Source organism: Hemicordylus capensis, chromosome 4 (assembly GCF_027244095.1).
Source record: "Hemicordylus capensis ecotype Gifberg chromosome 4, rHemCap1.1.pri, whole genome shotgun sequence".
NCBI lineage: Eukaryota > Metazoa > Chordata > Lepidosauria > Squamata > Cordylidae > Hemicordylus > Hemicordylus capensis.
In genome coordinates, this window is record NC_069660.1 from 29,695,689 (window position 1) to 29,716,224 (window position 20,536).

The following is a 20,536-nucleotide window of genomic DNA, read 5'->3' on the forward strand; positions in this document are numbered from 1 at the left end:
CATCTCTCGAGTTCTGACCCTGCACAGTCAGTACCTCTGACTAATTTGGATTCAATTTCAATTTGTTATCCCTCATCCAGCCCATTAGCACCTCCAGACAGGCATTTAGGGAAGCAATGCCATTACCTGAAGTTGATATGCTAAAATAGATTTGAGTGTCATCAACATATAGATAACACCCTGCACCAAATCTCCTGAAGATATCTCCCAGTGATTTCATGTAGATGGTAGAAAGCATTGGAGACAGTACCTAATCTTGTGGAACTCTATATGTTAATTCCTGCTTTGCAGAGCAACAGTTTCCAAGTGACACCATCTTGAATCTGCCAGAGAGGTAGGAACAGAACCAAATAAGTGAGGATTTGTTGCTTAGGTTTTCCCTCTGTCTGAACCTCTGGAGCAGACTAAAGGCATATGACTTTTACATTTTAGTAATATTTACTTTACTTACAGATGTTCATCTAGAGCAGGGGTTTACAACCTTGGATCCTCAGAGCATGCTGGACTCCCATCCTCGTAAAGTACTTTAAAGTACCTAAAGTCTTTTTTAAAAGATCCGCCCACCCAGAGACCTCCTGGAGATCATCTGTGGGGAAGGCAAGCTAAACCCTCCTTCCCTGCAGACAGCCCCGAAGCTCTTCTCATGGATCATGAGAAGAGCTTCAACAACTTCTATCTAGGTTTTCCTCCTAACTTGCTTCCACACAACCAAAAATAGGGAGCACACACAGCCTCCAAACCTGGAAAGAACACAGCATTTGTGTGAATGACTTCCCTTTCTCCCGATCTTGCTCATGAGAAAGGATTAAAATCTGTACTTCCCACTTAGAAATATATCTTCGTCCAGAACAGGGAATGGGCAGTATAACATGTTGGATTATAATGTACATTGGTGGATGGGTGAAAGAGTAGGGAGGCCTACGGAGTAGGGATGTGCATGAACCAGTTTGGAGGCCCTTTTATGGACCTCCAAACTGGTTCAAGGGTCTGGCGGTTTGACAGGTTTGACAGTGAGGGGGTTACCTTGAAGGAGCAGGGAGGGTCTTACTCCCTCGCCATGTTTCCTCCTTCAGCGTTGAGCTTAAAAATGATCCCTCAGAGCGGAGCATACCTCCTTGTTGCCCTGGTGCGTGTTGGACTGGAAGTGTCCGGTGCACGTGTGTGTGTGTGTGTGTGTGATATGCACATGCACCGGGGCAGCAAGGAGGTACGTTGCCACCCTGCAGGACTGTTCTTAAGAATAGTGCTGGCAGGGAAAATGGGGGGGGAGGGTAAGAGCACCCTCCCTGATCCTTAAAGGTAATGCCCCCTCCCGCCACCATACTGGTCATCGCCGGTTCCGTGCACATCCCTTTTACGGGGTTGTGGGTTGAGGGGAGAAAACATCTTTAATGACTATTTCCAAACACAAGAGCTGCCCAGCTCCTATGGTTGAAAAACCACTGCTGATCATCTTGGATGAATGAATGCTATGAAATGTCTATTTGCTGAAGGAGGATTTGTGTGCAACAATTTTCTATAACATAATATTTTGATTTATTTTTTAAAAGGCTTTAATTTTAAAAAGTGGCCACTCTCATCTACGTTGTATGCAGAAAGTCCCAGTTGTTGTATTTTTTAACATTTTATATCCCGCTCTTCCTCCAAGGAGCCCAGAGTGGTGTACTACATACTTAAATCTCTCCTCATAACAACCCTGTGAAGAAGGTTGGACTGAGAGAGAAGTGACTGGCCCGGAGTCACCCAGCAAGTATTATGGCTGAATGGAGATTTGAACTCGGGTCTCCCCAGTCCTAATACAGCACTCTAACCAGTACACCACACATCTGCAGGTAGGGCTAGGGAAGACCCTTTCCTGAAAACCTGGAGAGATACTATCAGTCAGGGTAGATGGAGCTAGATGGATCAGTGTTCTGACTCAGTATAAGGCAGCTTTCTATGTTCCTTACTGAATGATAGCAAATCCTTTGAATAAATCAATGGTTATGGCTGGAACAACAACAGGTCAAGATGTAGCAGTGGAAATATAGTAAACTAGCTGACCCAGTGCAGAGCATCTGCACCCCTAGTTCTCCCTGTCTTCCCGCCCCCACATAACCAATCCGGATCCCTGCCCCATCTTCATTTCGTCTCCATCTCTTCAGCCGTTCTCCCCCCATCCCTTCAACCAGTTCGTTCTCCCCCTCCCCACATCCCTTCGGCCAGTTCATTCTCACCCCCATCCCTTCAGCCCCAGTTTCGCAACCCGTGCTGTTGCCTGCTCGGTGGTCCTCCCTGCTAGGAGGTGGGCGGTTGGAGCCAACAGGCACACTCCTGCCGGCTTGCAGTGGTGCCTCCTCCTCCTCTTGAACCTCCCTCCCTCCTTGGCAGCCTGGCTCAGAGAGTGGCTCCCCCTGCTGTGCTCTGCTCTGTTCTGTCCTGCCAGAAAATCTCGCAAGAGCTGCCACGCATGGGATTAGCCATAGGTACACCTTAGAGAATTATATATATAGATAATTGATTTTTTTAAAAGTCATGAATTAAGGTGTACTGATTTGACATGCTCTTCCATTAATTCACATTTTACTAGAAAATACAATTGACATAATCCTGATAAACAGACTTTCCAGTAACTTTATTTACTACAGAACCAGCTATGTCAACATAAGACGTTAAGTGTTTCCAGATGGAGAAATACACCACTTGAAAACAGAACCTCTTGCCGTGTATCTACTGGACGTTCAGGTGATGTCTTGGGCATTGCATAATTTCACAGTGACATCTGCTGGTCATACTGCTGCCAAACCTCCATGAGAATCTAGTCACCCTATAACAAATTGTTCTCTGTTTAAACACGTAAAACATTTAAAATAATTCTCAGCAACTTCCTGACTCAGCCTCCTTTCTGGAGTATGTTTCTACTGAAAAGTCACCTATTTTGCTCTTATTTGGCTCCTGCAACTGGTTTGCAGGAAGGCAAAGATGCCAAAACTATAAATACTCGTTGCTTGAGAGGCAAAAGCCATGCCAACATGTCACTGTGTGGCCAAATAGCTGGTCAGGCTAATCAGAAGAGGAGTGTACAGGGTCCAGTTGCACACAGAACGGAAATCTATTGGCAGGATGTTTCAGCAGTTCAGCACCAATTAGCACGTTAAAATACACTTATTCTCCAAACCAATTTACTTGCCACTTGAAGTAATTAGCTCCATCTGTCTGTGTAGAGTGTTGGATGTGAGCTTGGCTTTGAAAAAGTAGGGGGAGGAAGGAAGTCAAGATAACAATTTGGGGTTGCTCCTTCTGTGAGAGCCGATGTCATCAGCACCTTGTGAAAAGAAGCACTTTCAAAAATCCTCTAGGTAGCTTAGCATCTATAAGAAGTTGCATCCAAGTCTATAATTAGTAGCATGGCCCAGAGAGCTAAGTGCAGAATTGGGAATCAGGAATTTGTCAGGTTTAATCCCAACTTGACATTGATTTCCCATGACTGAAATTTTCCCCGTGCTTCTTGCCTAAAATTAGGGCTAGTTTTTTTTTTTTTTTAAAAGCAATTCTGTTCCCTAAAGAAATGAGCAATGAGTGTTTTTATCTAGCCCGGCCCAAGCTAAATTCCTCTTCCCTTCAGAGATGTCAGAATAGACATTCCATATTTTCAGCATAAGGCCAAACTATACATTTTGTGGGAGATCCATTACTGACAGGTTACTTAAAAGATCCAGGGCCCAGCCCCACTGCCCCCCTTTTGATAATTTAACTCAATCATACCCCCACCTCCAGAGGGTGTTTAACCCTTTCTCTTCCAGATTACGTATGCTGTCAAAATGGCGGCATGCCACTCAGACTACTGTTTGCTCAGCAAGAGAACAAAGATACAGCCCCCTCCCCTCCAGCAGGGTAAATAGGAAAACAGGAAGCTGTCTAATACTGAGTCAGACCATTGGTCCATCTAGCTCAGTATGGTCTACTCTGACTGGCAGCAGCTCTCCAAGGTTTCAGGCAGGAGTCTCTCCCAGACCTACATGGAGATGCTGCCAGGGAATGAACCTGGGACCTTCTGCATGTATGCAAGGCAGGTGCTCTGCCACTGAGCTACATCCCCATGATCCCCTAAATGAATAGAGGCTTGGAGGAAAATATGAATAGGAAAACAGCATAAGGGTGTTTTTTGGGTTTGTTTGTTTTTTAAAAAATAAATATATATATATTGGAACTGGAAATTATGGAATTGTAGTCCAACAACCGCTGGAGAGTATCAGGCTGGCCATGGTCAAATAATGGATGCTGGTGATCTGTGTAGTGCTTTCCAACATGCCCATGTTTGGCTTTTGCAAGGATTTTGAAAGGTTCATCCTGAGTCCATTAAAAGAAGTAATGAAAAGGTATGTGTATACAAGTGCTGGCCAGCAGATGGTGCTGTGAAAATAGCACAGGGTCAGTGCTCCAAGTATGGCCAGAGCATTGAAATACAGTGCACTATGAGGAAGCATGGGAATTTACAAAAGATTCTACAAAACGTAGGCTGGAGCGGGGCTGCACAACTTTGGCCCTCCAGCTGTTTTGGGATTACAATAGTCAGGAATGATAGGAGTTGTAGTCCAACAGCTGCAGGATGTTGCTAAAATTGTGCAGCCATGGTCTGGAGTGTGCATGACAGCCTGTGAGGAACTATGGGGGGGGGAGCTTTAAAATATCTGCAGTAAACTACTGTCTGGAAAAGCCCATGAGCAAGCCAAAAATGTCTCTAACAAAGACAGGAGCTCTTTTTTTAGCACTATCCCAGATGGGCGGCTGGGACATAGCGACTATTGAGCAAAGGTGGACAATTGTTCCCAGGCTCCAAGGTTCTGGGGATCCCTAAGACTCCTCCTCGCCCAGGGCACCCCCTTGCCCTCTCCCGTACCCAGCTGGCAAGCAACGCTTGCAAAGCAGCCCCTGCAAAGCTCCCTACTCCCCTGATGGGCTGAAGTTGTGTAGTGCTGTCATATAGCAATCAGGGGTGTTTTTAAAAAACCCAGCCACTTGGGATTCATGTCCTGCACAAATATTCCCAAAGCAGTGCAGATGTGAAAGGAATTGAAATGTAATCCAGTTTGGTTCAGGCTTTGTTGGTTTTAATTGTTAATATGGTACTGTCACTTTAAAAAGGAAAGCCTAGTGGAACTCTGGGGAAAGGGAGGGGGGAACCCTATAATAATTCTAGTGTTGGCCCTAGATAGAGAGCAGAATGCATGTAAATGTATCTGCTGAGCTGTGAAGCAATAAAGGTTTGATTTTTCCCCACAATCTCCTTGCATTGTAGTGTAACATAGAACTGAGCAAAAATACACCTTTTAAGGTGGCGATTCTCTTATATTTAGCAAGGGGAGATCAACTAGCCCTATCCAACCCCAGCACAGAATTCCTCCAGTGGCTGCTGCTGCTGCTGCTGCTGTTGTTGTTGTTGTTGTTGTTGTTGTTGTTGTTGTTATTAATTTGATTTCTATACCGCCCTTCCAAATATGGCTCAGGGTGGTTTACACAGAGAAATAATACATAAATAAGATGCATCCCTGTCCCCAAAGGGCTCACAAGCTAAAAAGAAACATAAGATAGACACCAGCAACAGTTAGTGGAGGTCCTGTGCTGGGGGTGAATAAGGCCAGGATTAGGATCTGCATTATGTTTCTTTGTAGATTGTGAGTCCTTTGGGGACAGGGACCATCTTATTTATGTATTATTTATTTTTCTAGGTAAAACGCTTTGGGAATGTTGGCTGAAGAGCAGTATATAAATATCCGTCACTGATGTCGTCATCATACTAGTAGTAGATGATGTGTAAAACATGATTAATGCAGGCAGTCACTGGCAGATGCAAGCAAGCTAACAACCATTAAAACATATTAGGATGTCACTCCCCCACCTCCACCCCCGCACTCTCTGAACTTCCAATTCTTATACAGCAAGCAAAATATTTTTCCCCACTCACTTGTTATCAGCAGAGGAAAGGAGGACTTGGAAAAAACTCTGAGCGTTCCACTCTACTACCCCCTATTAACTTTCTAAGCACCCTGGAACCTTTGCATGAAATACCAGGAAAACTAATTAGGGCAATAAAGCATGATGATTTTTTGTCAGGCACTCCAAGAAAGTGAACATAACTTTCAAACTTCCACTTTATTGTTTTTTATGCGCACACATTAGCAAGTTAGTTTCTCGCCATCCTCCCTGCTAGACTCCGTAATGAGAAATTTCTTTGCAGTCAAATACAGAGGCACGAGGCTTGGAGCCAAAACGAAACATTCCTTGTTGAATTCGGTGATGGGTTTTTCTAAGCCTCCTTTTCAAAAGCTCATCTCCCCCTGTTGATTTATTCGATTTATATCTCATGCAGGCGGCATACATGGGGTGCCCAGGCGGTCCCCTATGCAGGCACTGATACGATCCATCCCTGCTTAGCTTTAGCAAAGCTGCTGCATCATGTTTGCCTCCAGAATATCTGAAGCACAACCTGTTCTCTCTTGATCCCACTTGCCTTTTGAGACCTGGGGAGGAGTGCTAGGCTTGTGGAGTGAACATAAATTGTCCCCTTTGCTAAGCAGGGTCTACCCTGGTTTTCATTTGTATGGAAGGCTACGTGTGAGTGCTGTAAGATATTCCCCTTAGGGGATGGGGCCAGAGCTCAGTGGAAGAGCATCTGAAAGTCCCTGGCATCTCCAGGTAGGCGATGCCTGTAATCTTGGGAGGAGCGCTGCCAGTTAGTGTAGACCAGGGGGGTTCTGTCTACACCAGGGCTGCTCAACTTCAGCGGTCCTGCAGAAGTTGGCCTACAACCCTCATAATCCCTGGCTTTTGGCCACTGTGGCTAGGGATTATGGGTGTTGTAGTCTAAAAACAGCTGGGGGGGGCAAAGTTGAGCAGGCCTGGTCTATGCTAGCATCTATGGTACTCCAGATGTTGCTGAACTACAACTCCCATCACCCCTAGCTAGAATTTATTGTGGCTAGTGATTATGGGAGTTGTAGTTCAACAATATTGGGGCAGGGAACAGGTTGGGAACCCCTGGTGAATAGCAGAGACAGTACCTATTTTCTGGAACAGTGGCGAAGGAAGGCCAGTGGCGGCCTGTTTTTGGCTGCCACCGCAGCCCCCTGGCCCTGCCCCTGTGTCTGACATCAGACGCGGGGTCATGGTCTCCCTCCCTGCACAGCCCCATTTGGGAGGGAGCTTGGCTCACACTACATTGGGCAGCAAGTCCCGGAGCAGCTCTCCCTGCCTTTAAAAGCAGGCCAATGCAGCACGGCCGATTTCGGTCCGTTTGGGAGCAAAATAATGCCCCCTGCTTCTGACATCAGATACATCAGACACAGGATGTGTGTCTGGGACAGTGAGGTTCGGCCCCCTGGGGGCAGCGGCCCGGGTTCTTGGAACCCGTTTGCCCAATGGTGGCTCCGCTCCTGTTCTGGAATCTGTCCTTCCCATGTCTTATTTTTACCTCTTGGGGATGCCTTATTCAATTGTTTTCACATGCTAGAGTTGTCATTCTTCAGGACTCAGCTTCCTCCCCAAAGTCTGTGCAATATTTCAGAGAGCAATTCAGACATGATTCTGGGTTTTCCCTCTGTATTGGAACCTAGCCTGATCTACATCCGGGGTTAAAAAAAATCCTCTTTTTGCATCAGAGTATCGATTATGCCCCGAACTCTCAGTAGTGCCTTGTGGTAAACCTGTGGCAACTCCTGCTGTCTGAAAAGCCTCCTGCCTGTAGCCAGAATTGTGCGCCATGCCTCTCAGGTTACTTGGCCCCAGCCTGCAAGTGTATAACAACAGTCTTGTTGGATCAAGCCTAAGGCCTATCCAGTCCAGCACTCTGTTCCCCACAGTGTCCCACCAGGTGCCTCTGGGAAGCCCACAGGCAAGAGAGGTGAGGGGGCATGCCCTATCTCCTGCTGTTGCTCCCCTGCAACTGGTATTCAGAGGCATCTTGCCTCTGATCCTGGCGGTGGCCTATAGTCACCAGACTAGTAGCCACCGATAGACCTTTTCTCCCTGAATGTATCTAAGCCCCTTTTAAAGCCACCCAAGCTTGTGGCCATCACCATATTCCATGGCAGAGAATGCTATAGATTAATTATGCACTGTGTGAAAAATTACTTCCTTTGTCAGTCCTCAATTTCCTGGCAATCAGTTTCATGGGATGACCCTTGGTTCTAGTGTTGTGTGTGAGAGAGAAGAACTTCTGTCTGTCCATACTGTGCATATTTTTATAAACGTCTATCACGTCTCCCTTTAGTCACCTTTTTTCCAAACTAAAAAGCCCCAAATATCTTACCTTTGCTCTAGGCCCTTAGTCATCTTGGTTGACATCATCTGCATCCTTTCCAGGTCTATAATATTCTTTTGGATATATGGCAACCAGAACCGTACACAGAACCAGTATTCCAAATGTGGCTAGACCCTAGATTTGTATAATAGCACTATACTATTTAGCAGTTTTATTTTTAGTCCTCTTCCTAATGACCCCTACCACGGAGCACATTTACATGCATGTCCCTGTTTTCATTGGTGAAATGTTGGAGGGTTTGAGTTCTACACATTTCTAGGGGTATGCAGAACTGTGAGTTGAACCGAACTGGGTTTGATTCAAACCGTCCTGGTTCAACTGGTTTGAACTTAAACTAGACTGGCCTTAAAAAAAATGGTGGCCGGTCCGAGTTTGGACTGAACTGGGTCAGGTCCATTATGGACCGGTTCGAACCAGTTCAAGGGGTTGAGGAACTATATTTGTAAAGGGGAATCTGGGGAGCATTCCCCCTTACAAGCAAAGGGGAAACCCTGCCTTCAAAAGGCTTCTAAGGGGGGCAGTGAGAAGGCACCTTACTGCTAGCAGCGGTTCCTCTAAAACCCAGCTCTTCCTACCCCCACCCCCCAGCTTCCCCCGGAAAATATAAGAGGCACCTCTTTGCCCAGTTAGACAGAAACGATATGTTTAATTATGTCTGATTTTCATCTGCAGAATGTTGGAGGGTATGTGGAAGGACAAGGGGGGAAAGAAGGATTTGTTCCCACTCCACTGATCTTCAAAGAGACCTTTCGGCAAAACTAGTTATCAGCCAGGATTGTATTCCATATGTTTATAAGCTCAAAGTGACAGTAGATGTAATAGGAATCTTTATGACACTCTATTTGAACTCATTTCAGTGAAGAAGTGGGGTTTAAGAGGGAAAAAATTAACAGCTGGAATTTGGCAACAAGGACCATACAGTCAGTCATGGCCCGGGGATTCACTGTGCTACCCAGAGCATCTGACGCATAATGAAATTGAATGGCATAATAAAAGGCAATGACCATAAGGCAGATGTTTCTTGGTTCGGCTCAAAAGATTAAGCTAGTAGTTTCTTGCAGAATGGTGGCATTTCTCACAGCTGGGTTTGTGTGTTGACATCACTCAGTAGCAGAGCATGTGCTTTGCATGCAGAAGGTCCCAGATTCGACTCCTGCTATGTCCAGTTAAAGGATTTTAAGTAAGAGGTCTGGGGAAGGCTTCTATCTGAGAGCTGGTGTGGAGAGCTACTGCCTGTATGCAGCGAAGAGGCCATTGGTTTGACTCAGTATGAGGCAGCATCATAGGTAACAGTTACCAAAATGGATGTTTAATACCTGTCCATTAGGAAATTACAAAAACTTTGGGTTCTTCTGATGACAATCAATTGTACAAGTTCAGAGTGCCATCTCACTGACTGTACTCATGCTCCCCATAGGCATCTAAGTTCCTTCCTTCCTACTCTGCCTATCCTTTTCATAGCGCCACCTGCTGGCCAGTGCTTGCATTCTGAGAAGGACCCATTCTCTTTCAGTAATACTTCTTTGGCAAGTCCTGGTTCTTCTCGGAATCCAAGTGCTGCCCAGCAAGTCGAGCTGCGGACATCACACGAGGTCTCTGTTCAGCACGTGACCAGAAAAGGAGATCCTGAAAGAAAGGAGTGTGCTTTCTTAGGATAGTGCTTTGAACCAGAGGTGCTCTTCCTCCCGGACCTTGGGGACACGGTCCATGGCCTTCAAGGTCCGGGGGGGCGCCTCCTGCTGCCACTCCACAACCGTTGCCCCAGGACCCTGCAGCGCCGAACCATGGCTCTGAAAACGTCAAGCATCCTAGCCGCCATGTGCACGGCTGGGGGTGTGGGTGAGACAAGCAGGCTTCCCCCACCCCACCCCCGATGGTGGCGGTTGGCGGAACGGTAGTGTCTGCTGGGCCTGACCATTTGGCCCAGTGGCCCTTGAGAACTGCGAGGCGCTCTGGCATGCCTGCACAGTTAGAATAGAGTGTCACAAGCCTATGGCATTGGGAAGCCCATGATATCAGGATCTGGGGTTCCTCCAGGAGTCTGGGGCAGGGGCAGCCTTTGCCGCCGCTGCCTTGATAGTGCCAATGCCAGCATGCTGCCACTGTCCAGCATGCAAAAAGCCGGCCAGAGGGTGGCATGTGTGCACCCACCGCCACGTCCCTGCTTGCTTTTCACAGGCCAATGGCACTCCGTTTAGCTCCTCTGCTACTGTCCTGGTGGGGGAGCAAGGCAGGGGAGGTCCAGGGCACCCTCCAAAAGGTGGGGGGGGCTGTGTCCCTGGACCCACCCTAACAACGCCACTGGCTCACGTGACTGTATACTCCTCCATACAAAAACATTCTATGTACATCAGAAAGTATAGCCGAAGTGAATAAATTAATAGGATTAATATGACTTCAGAGTAATTTTCATACCAGAGACTGGAATGAAAATGGGAAGATATTGTTGCAGAAATGGGCTCCTTTTTTTTCCTTTTCTTTTTTTCTTTGCATTGAAGTAATTATTCCATGGGTTCTCAACCTTGGGTTCCCAGATTATGCTGGACTACAGCTCCCATCATCCCCAGCCAAAGGCCATTATGGCTACGGATGATGGGAGTTGTAGTCCAACATAATCTGGGAACCCAAGGTTGAGAAACATTCTCGGTCTAAGGAATGGAATTATGGCTTTTCTTCAAAGGGATTATGATTATGGGTAGCTACAATAGCAATACTAGGGTACCAACCCCTCCCAGGACCCAGACCCAGTTGAGGATGGGGCTATAGCATAGCAGAAGTACATCTGCTTAGCAGATTTCAGTTCCTGACATCTCCAGTAAGGGCTGCGAAAGACCCCTGCCTGAAACCTTGAAGAGCCGAGCCATTGCCAGTCAGTATAGACACTACTACTACTGGAGAGTTGTGGAGACTTGGTGGAGAGCTGGTCTTGTGGTAGCAAGCACAACTTGTCCTCTTAGCTAAGCAGGGTCTGCCCTGGTTGCATGTGAATGGGAGACTAGATGTGTGAGCACTGGAAGATATTCCTCTTAGGGGATGGAGCTGCTCTGGGAAGAGCATCTAGGTTCCAGGTTCCCTCCCTGGTATCTCCAACATAAGGCTGAGAGAGAATCCTGCCTGCAACCTTGGAGAAGCCACTGCGAATCTGTGTAGACAATACTGAGCTAGGTGGATCAATAGTCTGACTCAGTATATGGCAGCTTCCTATGTTCCTACTACACCTACCCCTACTCCTACAAAATATTTATATACTGCTTTTCAACAAAAGTTCCCAAAGTGGTTTATGGTGGTGGGGACTCCCTGTCCCCAAAGGGCTCACAATCTAAAAATTGAAATTGTGAGCTACTGAGCTAGACGGACAAAGGTCTGACTCAGTATAAGGCTATGTTCCAGTTCTCCAAGTTTGCCAATCAACACTTGGTCACATCTTTCAAATTAATTCTTTAATTGATTTTTTAAAAAGGTTTGTTTTATAATGTTGGATGATGTGCGTGGCTGAAGCCTGAAGATTAACATTGATGTCTTATTAAGTTGTTTTTACGGGTAAAGATTCTTTAGACTCGGTTCTAGGAAGCCAACAAAGATTAGTTCACATCCTTTGGTTTAATGAAAGTAAACCAACACAAAGCCTCTCAATAAGCTGTTTGCGCTATATTGGAGGTAGAGGAAAAGTTGCTGCTGGTTCTCTTGAGCCTTGGATTACATTTTACAGTATACTCTGCCTCCGGTGGATGTTGTTATATACTTCTGCCTCACAGATGTGAAACCTTTTTAGAGCCGGGAACTTCCATGGTGTACCAATCCAAAGTTATGTCAGAGAGGCTTGCTGTTTGCAATTCAATTATGGATTTGGGCAGCCCACTTCTATGCATGTGTACTCAAAAAGAGTGTGTTCGGTTGGGCTACAGAACATGAAAAGAGCCCTACTAGATCAGAATAAAGGTGAATAAGAACATAAGGAAAGCTTTACTGGATCAGGCCCAAGGCCTATCTAGTCCAGCGCTCTGTTTCACACAGTGGCTCACCAGAAGCCTTGGGAAGCCACACAACCAGGAGATGAAGGCATGCCCCCTCTCCTGCTGTTGCTCCCCTGTAACTGGTATTCAAAAGCATCCTGCCTCTGAACATGGCAAAGCCTATAGCCATACCATCAGGAATAGTAGCCATTGATAGACTACTCTTCCTGAATTTGTCTAAGTCCTGCTTAAAGTCATCCAAACTGGTGGCCATAACCACACCCTATGGCAGAGAATTCCATAGATTAATTATGTATTGTGTGAAAAGATTCATTGCATCCTATTTCTGACAACGACTAGCCAAGACTGCTGGGAAGCTCACAAGCAGGAAACAGCAGACGTGCCTCTGAATGTGGAGGTTCTATTCACCTGTCATGGCTCTTAGCTGTGGATACACCTAAGAACTGGTCTAATTCTTCTTAAAACCATAAAAACTAGTTGCTGTCATCATCATATCACTTGGTAGTGCATTCCACAAGTCAAATTATGTTTTTCTATAAATAAGTACTTTCATTTGGTTCTTTTGAATGTACTGCCAGTTCACTGGAGAACAGTTTGGTTATTTTTTGTCCACCAGTTGCTCATGTGCAATAAGGGCATGTGTGTTGCCACAAGGGCATCATGGGTTTAGAACACATGCAAAGTGGAAAAGCTATAAATTTTTTTTGATATTTTGATTGTTTTAATGTTGTTTTTAGAATATCGCTTTAAAATTTTGAATTGTGTTTTAAATTTCTTGCTTTTACATTTTTTTGTTTTTAGTTAATGTTTTACTTTTTAATCTTTGTAAACCACCCAGAGACGTAAGTTTTGGGTGGTATAAAAATATGTTAAATAAATAAATAAATAAATAAATAAATAAATAAATAAATAAATAAATAAATAAATATTAGCAATAGCACTTACAATAGCAATAGCACTTACATTTATATACCGCTCTATAGCTGGAAGCTCTCTAAGCGGTTTACAATGATTTTAGCATATTGCCCCCAACATTCTGGGTACTCATTTTACCGACCTCGGAAGGATGGAAGGCTGAGTCAACCTTGAGCCCCTGGTCAGGATCGAACTTGTAACCTTCTGGTTACAGGGCGGCAGTTTTACCACTGCACCACCAGGGGCTCTAGTGCAATGTATTAGTGCAATGTAGTCTAGCCATAGTCCCCTTAAGTGGCGCAGCAGGGAAATGCTTGACTAACAAGCAGAAGGTTGCTGGTTCGAATCTCTGCTGGTACTATATCAAGCAACAGCGATATAGGAAGATGCTGAAAGGCATCGTCTCATACTGTGTGAGAGGAGGCAATGGGAAACCCCTCCTGTATTCTACCAAAGAAAACCACCGGGCTCTGTGGGCACCAGGAGTCGACACCGACTCGACGGCACACTTTACCTTTGCCTTAGTCTAGCCATAAGCACATATAGTTGTCTAGAGCTTTTAGTCTATGAGCCCCTTCTCATGATCAGTGAGAAGGGCTTGAGGGCAGGTGGAGGGGAAGGCTGCTCAAACTTGCCTTCCCTGCAGACAATCCGTCAGTCCTGGCTGGTCCAGTCCAGACGATCCTCCTCTTGCCTAGACAGCGCGGAGGGTCAGGGGCTGGGACACATCCTCCGGCCCCCAGAAATCCCATAATGCACCACGTGAGTGCTCGGGTGTATTGGGGATCCCAGCAGTGCTGGCTAAAAGCACCGGACGCTGCACACAATGCAAAAAAACAGGGCAAAAGGAGTGCTTGCTCCCTTAACTCCATTGAAGAGGCTGGCTCTGCAGGTGGGTTTGCCGCCACCGCCACCGCAGTACCACCAGCAGCCAGTCTGCTCCCGCAGTTTCACATGCACAGCCAAGATCGAGCTTGGTTGCCTTAGCCCGGTCTTGGCTGCACGTGTGAACAGCCTCTATATGTTACAGAATTACTAAGAAGCAGAGCTTCCTCTCTCTCAGCCAATCAAAAGCAGGTAGCTCCGCCTTTTGTTCTTAGCTTTTGCTCTTAGTTTCCTGGTTTTACAGACGGGGTGATGAAGATGGAAGCTCTTCATGAGCGGCTTTCTTAGTTAGTCAAAGCCACAGCTTTTCTCACTCTGCTGGCCATGCTGTTGTCACCAGTTGGTGTGCAATGCAAATGAAGTGTCAATCTCCAGCTCGTTTTGAAAGGCTTCATTTAGCTTCCAAGCATGTAGAATTGATTGATTGATTAATTAATTAATTACATTTATGTACCGCCCCATCCAAACAGCTCCGGGCGGTGCACGGCATCAAAAATAAAACCCATGAATCAGTCCTTTAAAAACAATCGTTACGAAACAATTTAAAAACAGTTAAAAACCATTAATAATTAAAACATTTAAAACAGTTTAAAAACCCTGGACGGTCAGGCCAAACCAACAGGTTTTGTGGAGATGAGAGGCATCATGGTAAGTAGAGTACTGAAGATGAGGAATGCTGATGGACACTTCACTAGGTGGAAAATTGTGGCTTTAACTAACTAGGAAAGTGACAACTCCTATCACGCCCAGGCACAATGACAAAGACCACTGTGGCTGGCGATGGTGGGAGTTGTGATCCAACCTGCTGTAAAGAAAATGGGGGTGGGGGAGAGAAAAACAGAAATGAATGAGTGATGAAAAGCTAACATTAGCATGGGTGGGTGGGGCATATTTATTTCCTTCCAGAAGAAAGGCACACTCCCAGTTTTCACTCTTGTTCCTGCTTTTAGGCTGTCAATGCACTACAAATGACCAATGTAAGTGAGTGTGAGCAGACTAGCAGGATGGTTTTGTGGGCTAGTACAGCCATGGAGTGAGCTCTGCAGTGGCCCAGGGACAAGTTGCTGCCTCTGCTACCCACCCACACTAGTCACACCCCTTGTGTTGGCAGCCATGTTCTCTGGCTGGGTTCTCTCTCTCTCTCTCTCATTCTGTGTAAGAGAGAAATACAACATCTGGACAGTAAACGAAGCACTCGCTTGCTGAAATGGATGGAACAGATATGTATCATAGGAACATAGGAAGTGGCCTCATACTGAGTCAGAGCATTTGTCCACCTAGCTCAATATTGTCTACACAGACTAGCCGCGGCTTCTCCCAGGTTGCAGGCAGGAGTCTCTCTCAGCCCAGTCTTGGAGTTGCCAGGGAGGAAACTTGGAACCTTCTGCATGCAAGCATGCGGATGCTCTTCCCAGAGGGGCCCCATCCCCTGAGGGGAATTTCTTATAGTACTCATACCTGTGGTTTCCCATTCATATGCAACCATGGTAGACCCTGCTTAGCTGCCACAAGACCAGCTCTCCTGTTTGGAGTGAAGGAGAGAACAGACACCCAGCTGGGAGTGGGTGAGAGGCCGTGTGTTGTGTTCCCAGCGGGCAAGTGCTGTGCTTGCCAGCTGGGTGAAAGAGCAGGGCCAGGGGTGCCCTGGGGAGTGGCCAGGGGCGCCATGGCAGCCCCCCTCACCCTATGAGCCCAAGGACATTTGCCCCCATTGTCCAATGTGGCTACACCCCTTGGCTAGTATCTTCGATGGCCTTATTCGCCAGCTTGCTCGAACATGTCATTTAATCCGACCCTGCCGCAGAGGCCTCCTGGAACCTGACTGCAAATGTTATCTTTGACTGCTTTTCTTCTGATTAAGCTGGTAAAGCCCGTTGTAAATTAGCATTACAGCTGGAACAGAGTCCCCAGGGCATCCACAGACAGAGGTGATCAGGAGCTCACTGCATCCTCATCAAACAGTATTGATAGAAGCACAATAGCCAGACCCACTAAGTGGCCTTTCCTGACTGCAAAGTACCTTTGTGTGTGTGTTTTAAAGGCATTACCCTGCAGCTAATCAACATAATCTGTAATTAAATGCACAAGACTGTAATCAAGTGGGATTACCAACAGCTTGGTGGACCAGCCGATCCTATTATCAATCCACCGCACAGCTCGAAACTCAGCACCACCATCGATATGAACTGTCAGCTCCTTTCTCTGCAGCAATGTGCTCACAGCCCTGGCGCTTGACTGTGCTGTAGCTGCAGCCAGCAAAAAGGCTCCTGGCTACAAAAATGTCATTTCCTCCAACAGCCATTCTGCTCCCCAGGGGGAGAGGCATGCCACATGCTGACCAGAATGCATCCTGACTGGCCTTTGCTCCCTGCTTTCCTTGTGTGTTTCTTTGTCGGTTGTGTTTGTTTTTGTTTTTCTTTTGCAGATGGAAAATGCCTCCAATTCCTCAGCGTTCCTGTCAACCTTATCTGAAGGAGAAGACCTGATTTTTGGGACCCTCTATGCACTCTTTGGTAAGTTGCAAGGCAACAAATTCCTAGGAAAAAGCCCAAGCTCAAGCTAGTGGTGCATCCTCTCACATGGGGAGGTTCTGGAGACCTTGGAGTTTGCTTGCACAAGCGTTATTTTATTGCTTCAAAGCAGTTTGCTTTTTGGCTCCAGGGTCAAGTCACACAATTCCACAACTTCTTGTGTCAGGGAAATGTGGCCTAACACAAGACCCAGCAATTGAAGCCACCTGGGAATTAAAATCCTGCCTCTGAATAGGTCAGTGGGTTTTTATATATCCTCTGGCAAGGTTTGTCCTAGTCTTCTGACCTACCCACAAAGGCATGGAAACTTTGTAATGGGGACTAGTGAGCCGCAGGCTTGGGGAAATGGAAAGGTATGTCAGAGTGAAAGTGAACCCAAACAAGGGGTGGAGCCAGCATTGTGCGGAAGGGTTCAAAGAACTTGGGCTGCCAGTGAAAAGGGCCGCCAATGCCCTCCTTGCGCATGATGTCAAATGCAAAGGGGTCGTGGCCCAATCTCCAGAGGGCCTGCTCCGGGGGCCCCCCATTGCATTTCCAGCCAGCGTTTGCTGGCTGGATACATTTATTTCCCCTTCCCTCACTCGCTGGGTGGATGGAAAGGGAAATAAATGCAGCCAGCCACCAAACAGTGGTCGGAAATGAGCTCAGGAGAGCCAGCCTGAGCTCCCCGGATCCCAGCCATTCCAGCCTTTGTGCATGATGTCGCGTGCATGGGCGTCATGTAGGAGAGCTGCCAGCAGGAGGAACACAGGTTGCCCTTCCGCTGGCTACACCACTGATCCAAACTGAGAGCAGGTTTGGAAGGAGAATGCTTCTCCACAGCTCCCAGCTTCAGTTTATTTATTTAAAATATGTATATCCTGCTCCTCCAGTGCAATTTTGCATGGAGTAGCTCATAAACATAATAGCTTATACAACTCGCAGCCCTCAGTCACCAGAAAGAGAGTCCTCAAGAAGGGTCCACAAGAAGCTTTCAATGTCCCCACACTGACAGTTTCTTGGGCAAGAGACTGGGCGTGGCAGGTGGGGAGCAATTTTGTAGAGAATTTGAGTCAACCTCTTATTTAGCAGAGAACCCCAGTTTCATGAGCACAGAGTTCAGGGCGGAGATCTGGAGACCATTGTTTAGTGAAGGTTTATTTTAAGAAGTTACAAACTTGGATAGAAAGCCTGCACCCTATGCCAGGTACCGCATGGTGGAAGTAAGAAGAATGAACAGAGAGAGCACAGAAGAAGAGTGTGTCCTAAGGAGATCAATCTACCAATCAGGACAGACTTAGAACAGAGATACAAGAAACAAAGAGAGAGCATGGGGGTGGTCCTATACTCTCTACCTCTACTCCTAATGCCCCTAGTGGTCAACAGGAGGTATTGGTGTTGAGTGTCAATGACGATGGAGTCACATCTCCAACAATTTTCACGCCTCTCCCCTCCCTCCAAAAGCCCTCTATGCTTGCATAAATCTGTATAAATCTTGTATATGCTTGCATAAATCTGAGGGTCACACTGCTTTTGGAGGGAGGGGAAAACATGAAAATTGCTCCCCCATCCCTGTCTGCTTCCAGTCCACTGTGTAAAGAAGCCTTCACAGGGATGCTGAAAGCATCTTTCAGGCTCATAGTTCTCCTTCTGGCAATAAAACAATATAAATAAATATAAAGTTAATAAAATTCAGTTAAAAACAGGAACCAGTTAAAAGCAGATTTACAAATTAAAAACCTAGAAGCAGACAAAGAATAAAAACTAGAAAGCCTCTCTAAAAAAGATGGGTCTTGAAGAGTTTCTTTTTAAAAAAAAAACCTGAGTGGAGGGTGCATGGTGATGCTTGTCTGGGAGGGCATTCCAAAGGCAAGGGGTCACCAATGAAAAGACCCTGTTTTCTGGTCTCCACCAACTTGATTTCAGACAATGGTGAGTCCATGAGCAGGCCTGAGGTGTAGAGCAGAGGGCTCTGGCAGGTCCATATGAATGGATGTGGTCCAACATACCCTGGGACCAAGCCTCAACTATATTATTAATTCTCAAAGACGGGCCATGCATGGAGATGTGGCAGAAAGGAGGCGATTGGCTGACAGAGTGGGAGAGAGTTTTGGAGCAGCAGGGAGTTTTGCGGGGTGGCTGGAAAGCAGTTTGACAGTTGGCTTGGTGCCGTGAAGCAGCAGGGAGCTCGGAGGCTGGGGGTGGCTTCAGAAGCTGGACAGTTGGCTCTGGGGGCTGCAGGTGGCAGACAGTTGGCTGAGCTGTGCCGTGAAGTGGCAGGGAGCAGGGAGCTCAGAGGCTGTCAGGTGAGCCAGCGACAGTCCCTGGCAGTGGCACAGGGAAGCAAGGACTGCAAGACAGAGATAGAAGGATGGAGGACAGAGAGGGGGGACTGTGAAAAGAGTTGGGGGGAGAGAGCGAGCGAGAACGAGCGTTGCGGGGGAGAGCGAGCGAGAATGAGCGTTGCGGGGGAGAGTGAGCGAGAACGAGTGTTGCGGGAGAGAGCAAGCGAGAACGAGCGTGGTGGGGGAGAGCGAGCGAGAACGAGCGTTGCGGGGGAGAGCGAGCGAGAACAAGCATTGCGGGGGAGAGCGAGAGAGAACGAGTGTTGCGGGGGGCAAGAGTGAGAGTTGTGGGGGGTGAGAGAGAGCGAGGGCGTTGTGGGGGCTGTGAGAGCGAGCGAGAGCATTGTGGGGGCTGTGAGAGCGAGCGAGAGCGTTGTGGGGGTGGTGAGAGCGAGCGAGAGCGTTGTGGGGGCGGTGAGAGCGAGCGAGAGCATTGTTGGGGGCGGCAAGAGAGAGAGAGAGCATTGTGGGGGCAATGAGAGTGAGTGAGAGAGTTGTGGAGGGGCAGATCGTTGTGAGGTGTGGCGAAAGAGGTGGGGGTGCAGCGAGAGCAAGAGAGAAAGTTGTGGGGGTGAGAGTGTTGGGGGGGCGGGGATGCCACAGACTCAGTGCACAACTGCACAGACGCTCTGTGCAGGGTCAGCTAGTAGGGCTTTAAAGGTCAACACCAGCACTTGAATCTTTCCCAGAAGCAAATGTATAACCATGAAACTAGTGGCCTCTAGCAATTTAACCAGCTATAGGATGGATCCAAGTAGGCTGAAGACATGGGTAATCTTACTGTGGCTAGTAATGGAGTGAGATCTGACTGGGGGCTTGTGGGCAAGAACATTGGAGGCTGCTGTCCAGGGGCTACAGTGCTTAAACCAATCTCATCTCTGGGTGTCCCACTGCTGCCAACATATGAACTGGAGCCATGAGCTTATAAGTGAGATGGGGTTGCTCTTCAGCTAGGAGGAATGGCTGGCACCCCAGCCAGGGTACAGGCCTAATGACTGAAAGAGCAGGGAAGCTGACCACAAGGTTACTGAGTCACAGAACAAGGAGCTGGGCAAGGAAGAGATATTTTGTGCAGTGTGGACTTTTTGTTGAGGATGGGGCCGTAGAGCATCTGCTTTGCATGCAGAAGGTCCCAGGTTCAGTTCCTGCCATCCCCAGATTGGGCTGAGAAAGAGCCTTGCCTGCAACCTTGGAGAGCTGCCATCAGTCAATGTGGACAGTACTGAGCTGGATATATCAGTGGCCTGACTTGATAGAAGGCAGCTTCGTACATTTTTGTTCTTTGGAGGAAATCATGCCAATTCATCATCTGAAGTAGTATAAAATCCAGGAAAAACTTGACCACTTGATTCTACAGATAGCATATATCTGACTCACTCCTTCTGAGGTGTGAGAATGGAGCCAGCATTCATGGTCCGTGATCACAGTCACAGTTAAAAATGGGATGCATCCACTGCAGCCAATTGGCACTGGACTAAAAAACCATCGCTGGAGAACAAGAACTGGATACACACGATCCCAGCCATCTGCTTTCCCAGGGACTTGTCTGTTTCAGACTTCCAGAGGCAGCAGGAGAAATTAATCAGAGTCAGTCCTGTCTGCCTCCTG

The 20,536-nt window shown here is 47.1% G+C and overlaps 1 protein-coding gene across 1 annotated transcript in view; it reads left to right on the top strand.

The window, feature by feature from the left end:
* The first annotated feature begins 16,498 nt into the window (after positions 1 to 16,498).
* LOC128325052 (opsin-5-like) overlaps positions 16,499 to 20,536 on the top strand; it is a 56,457-nt gene continuing 52,419 nt past the window's right edge. Inside the window, exon 1 of the mRNA XM_053250422.1 lies at positions 16,499 to 16,586. Coding sequence (XP_053106397.1) covers positions 16,499 to 16,586 — 88 coding nt within the window. The remainder of the gene's footprint in view (positions 16,587 to 20,536) is intronic.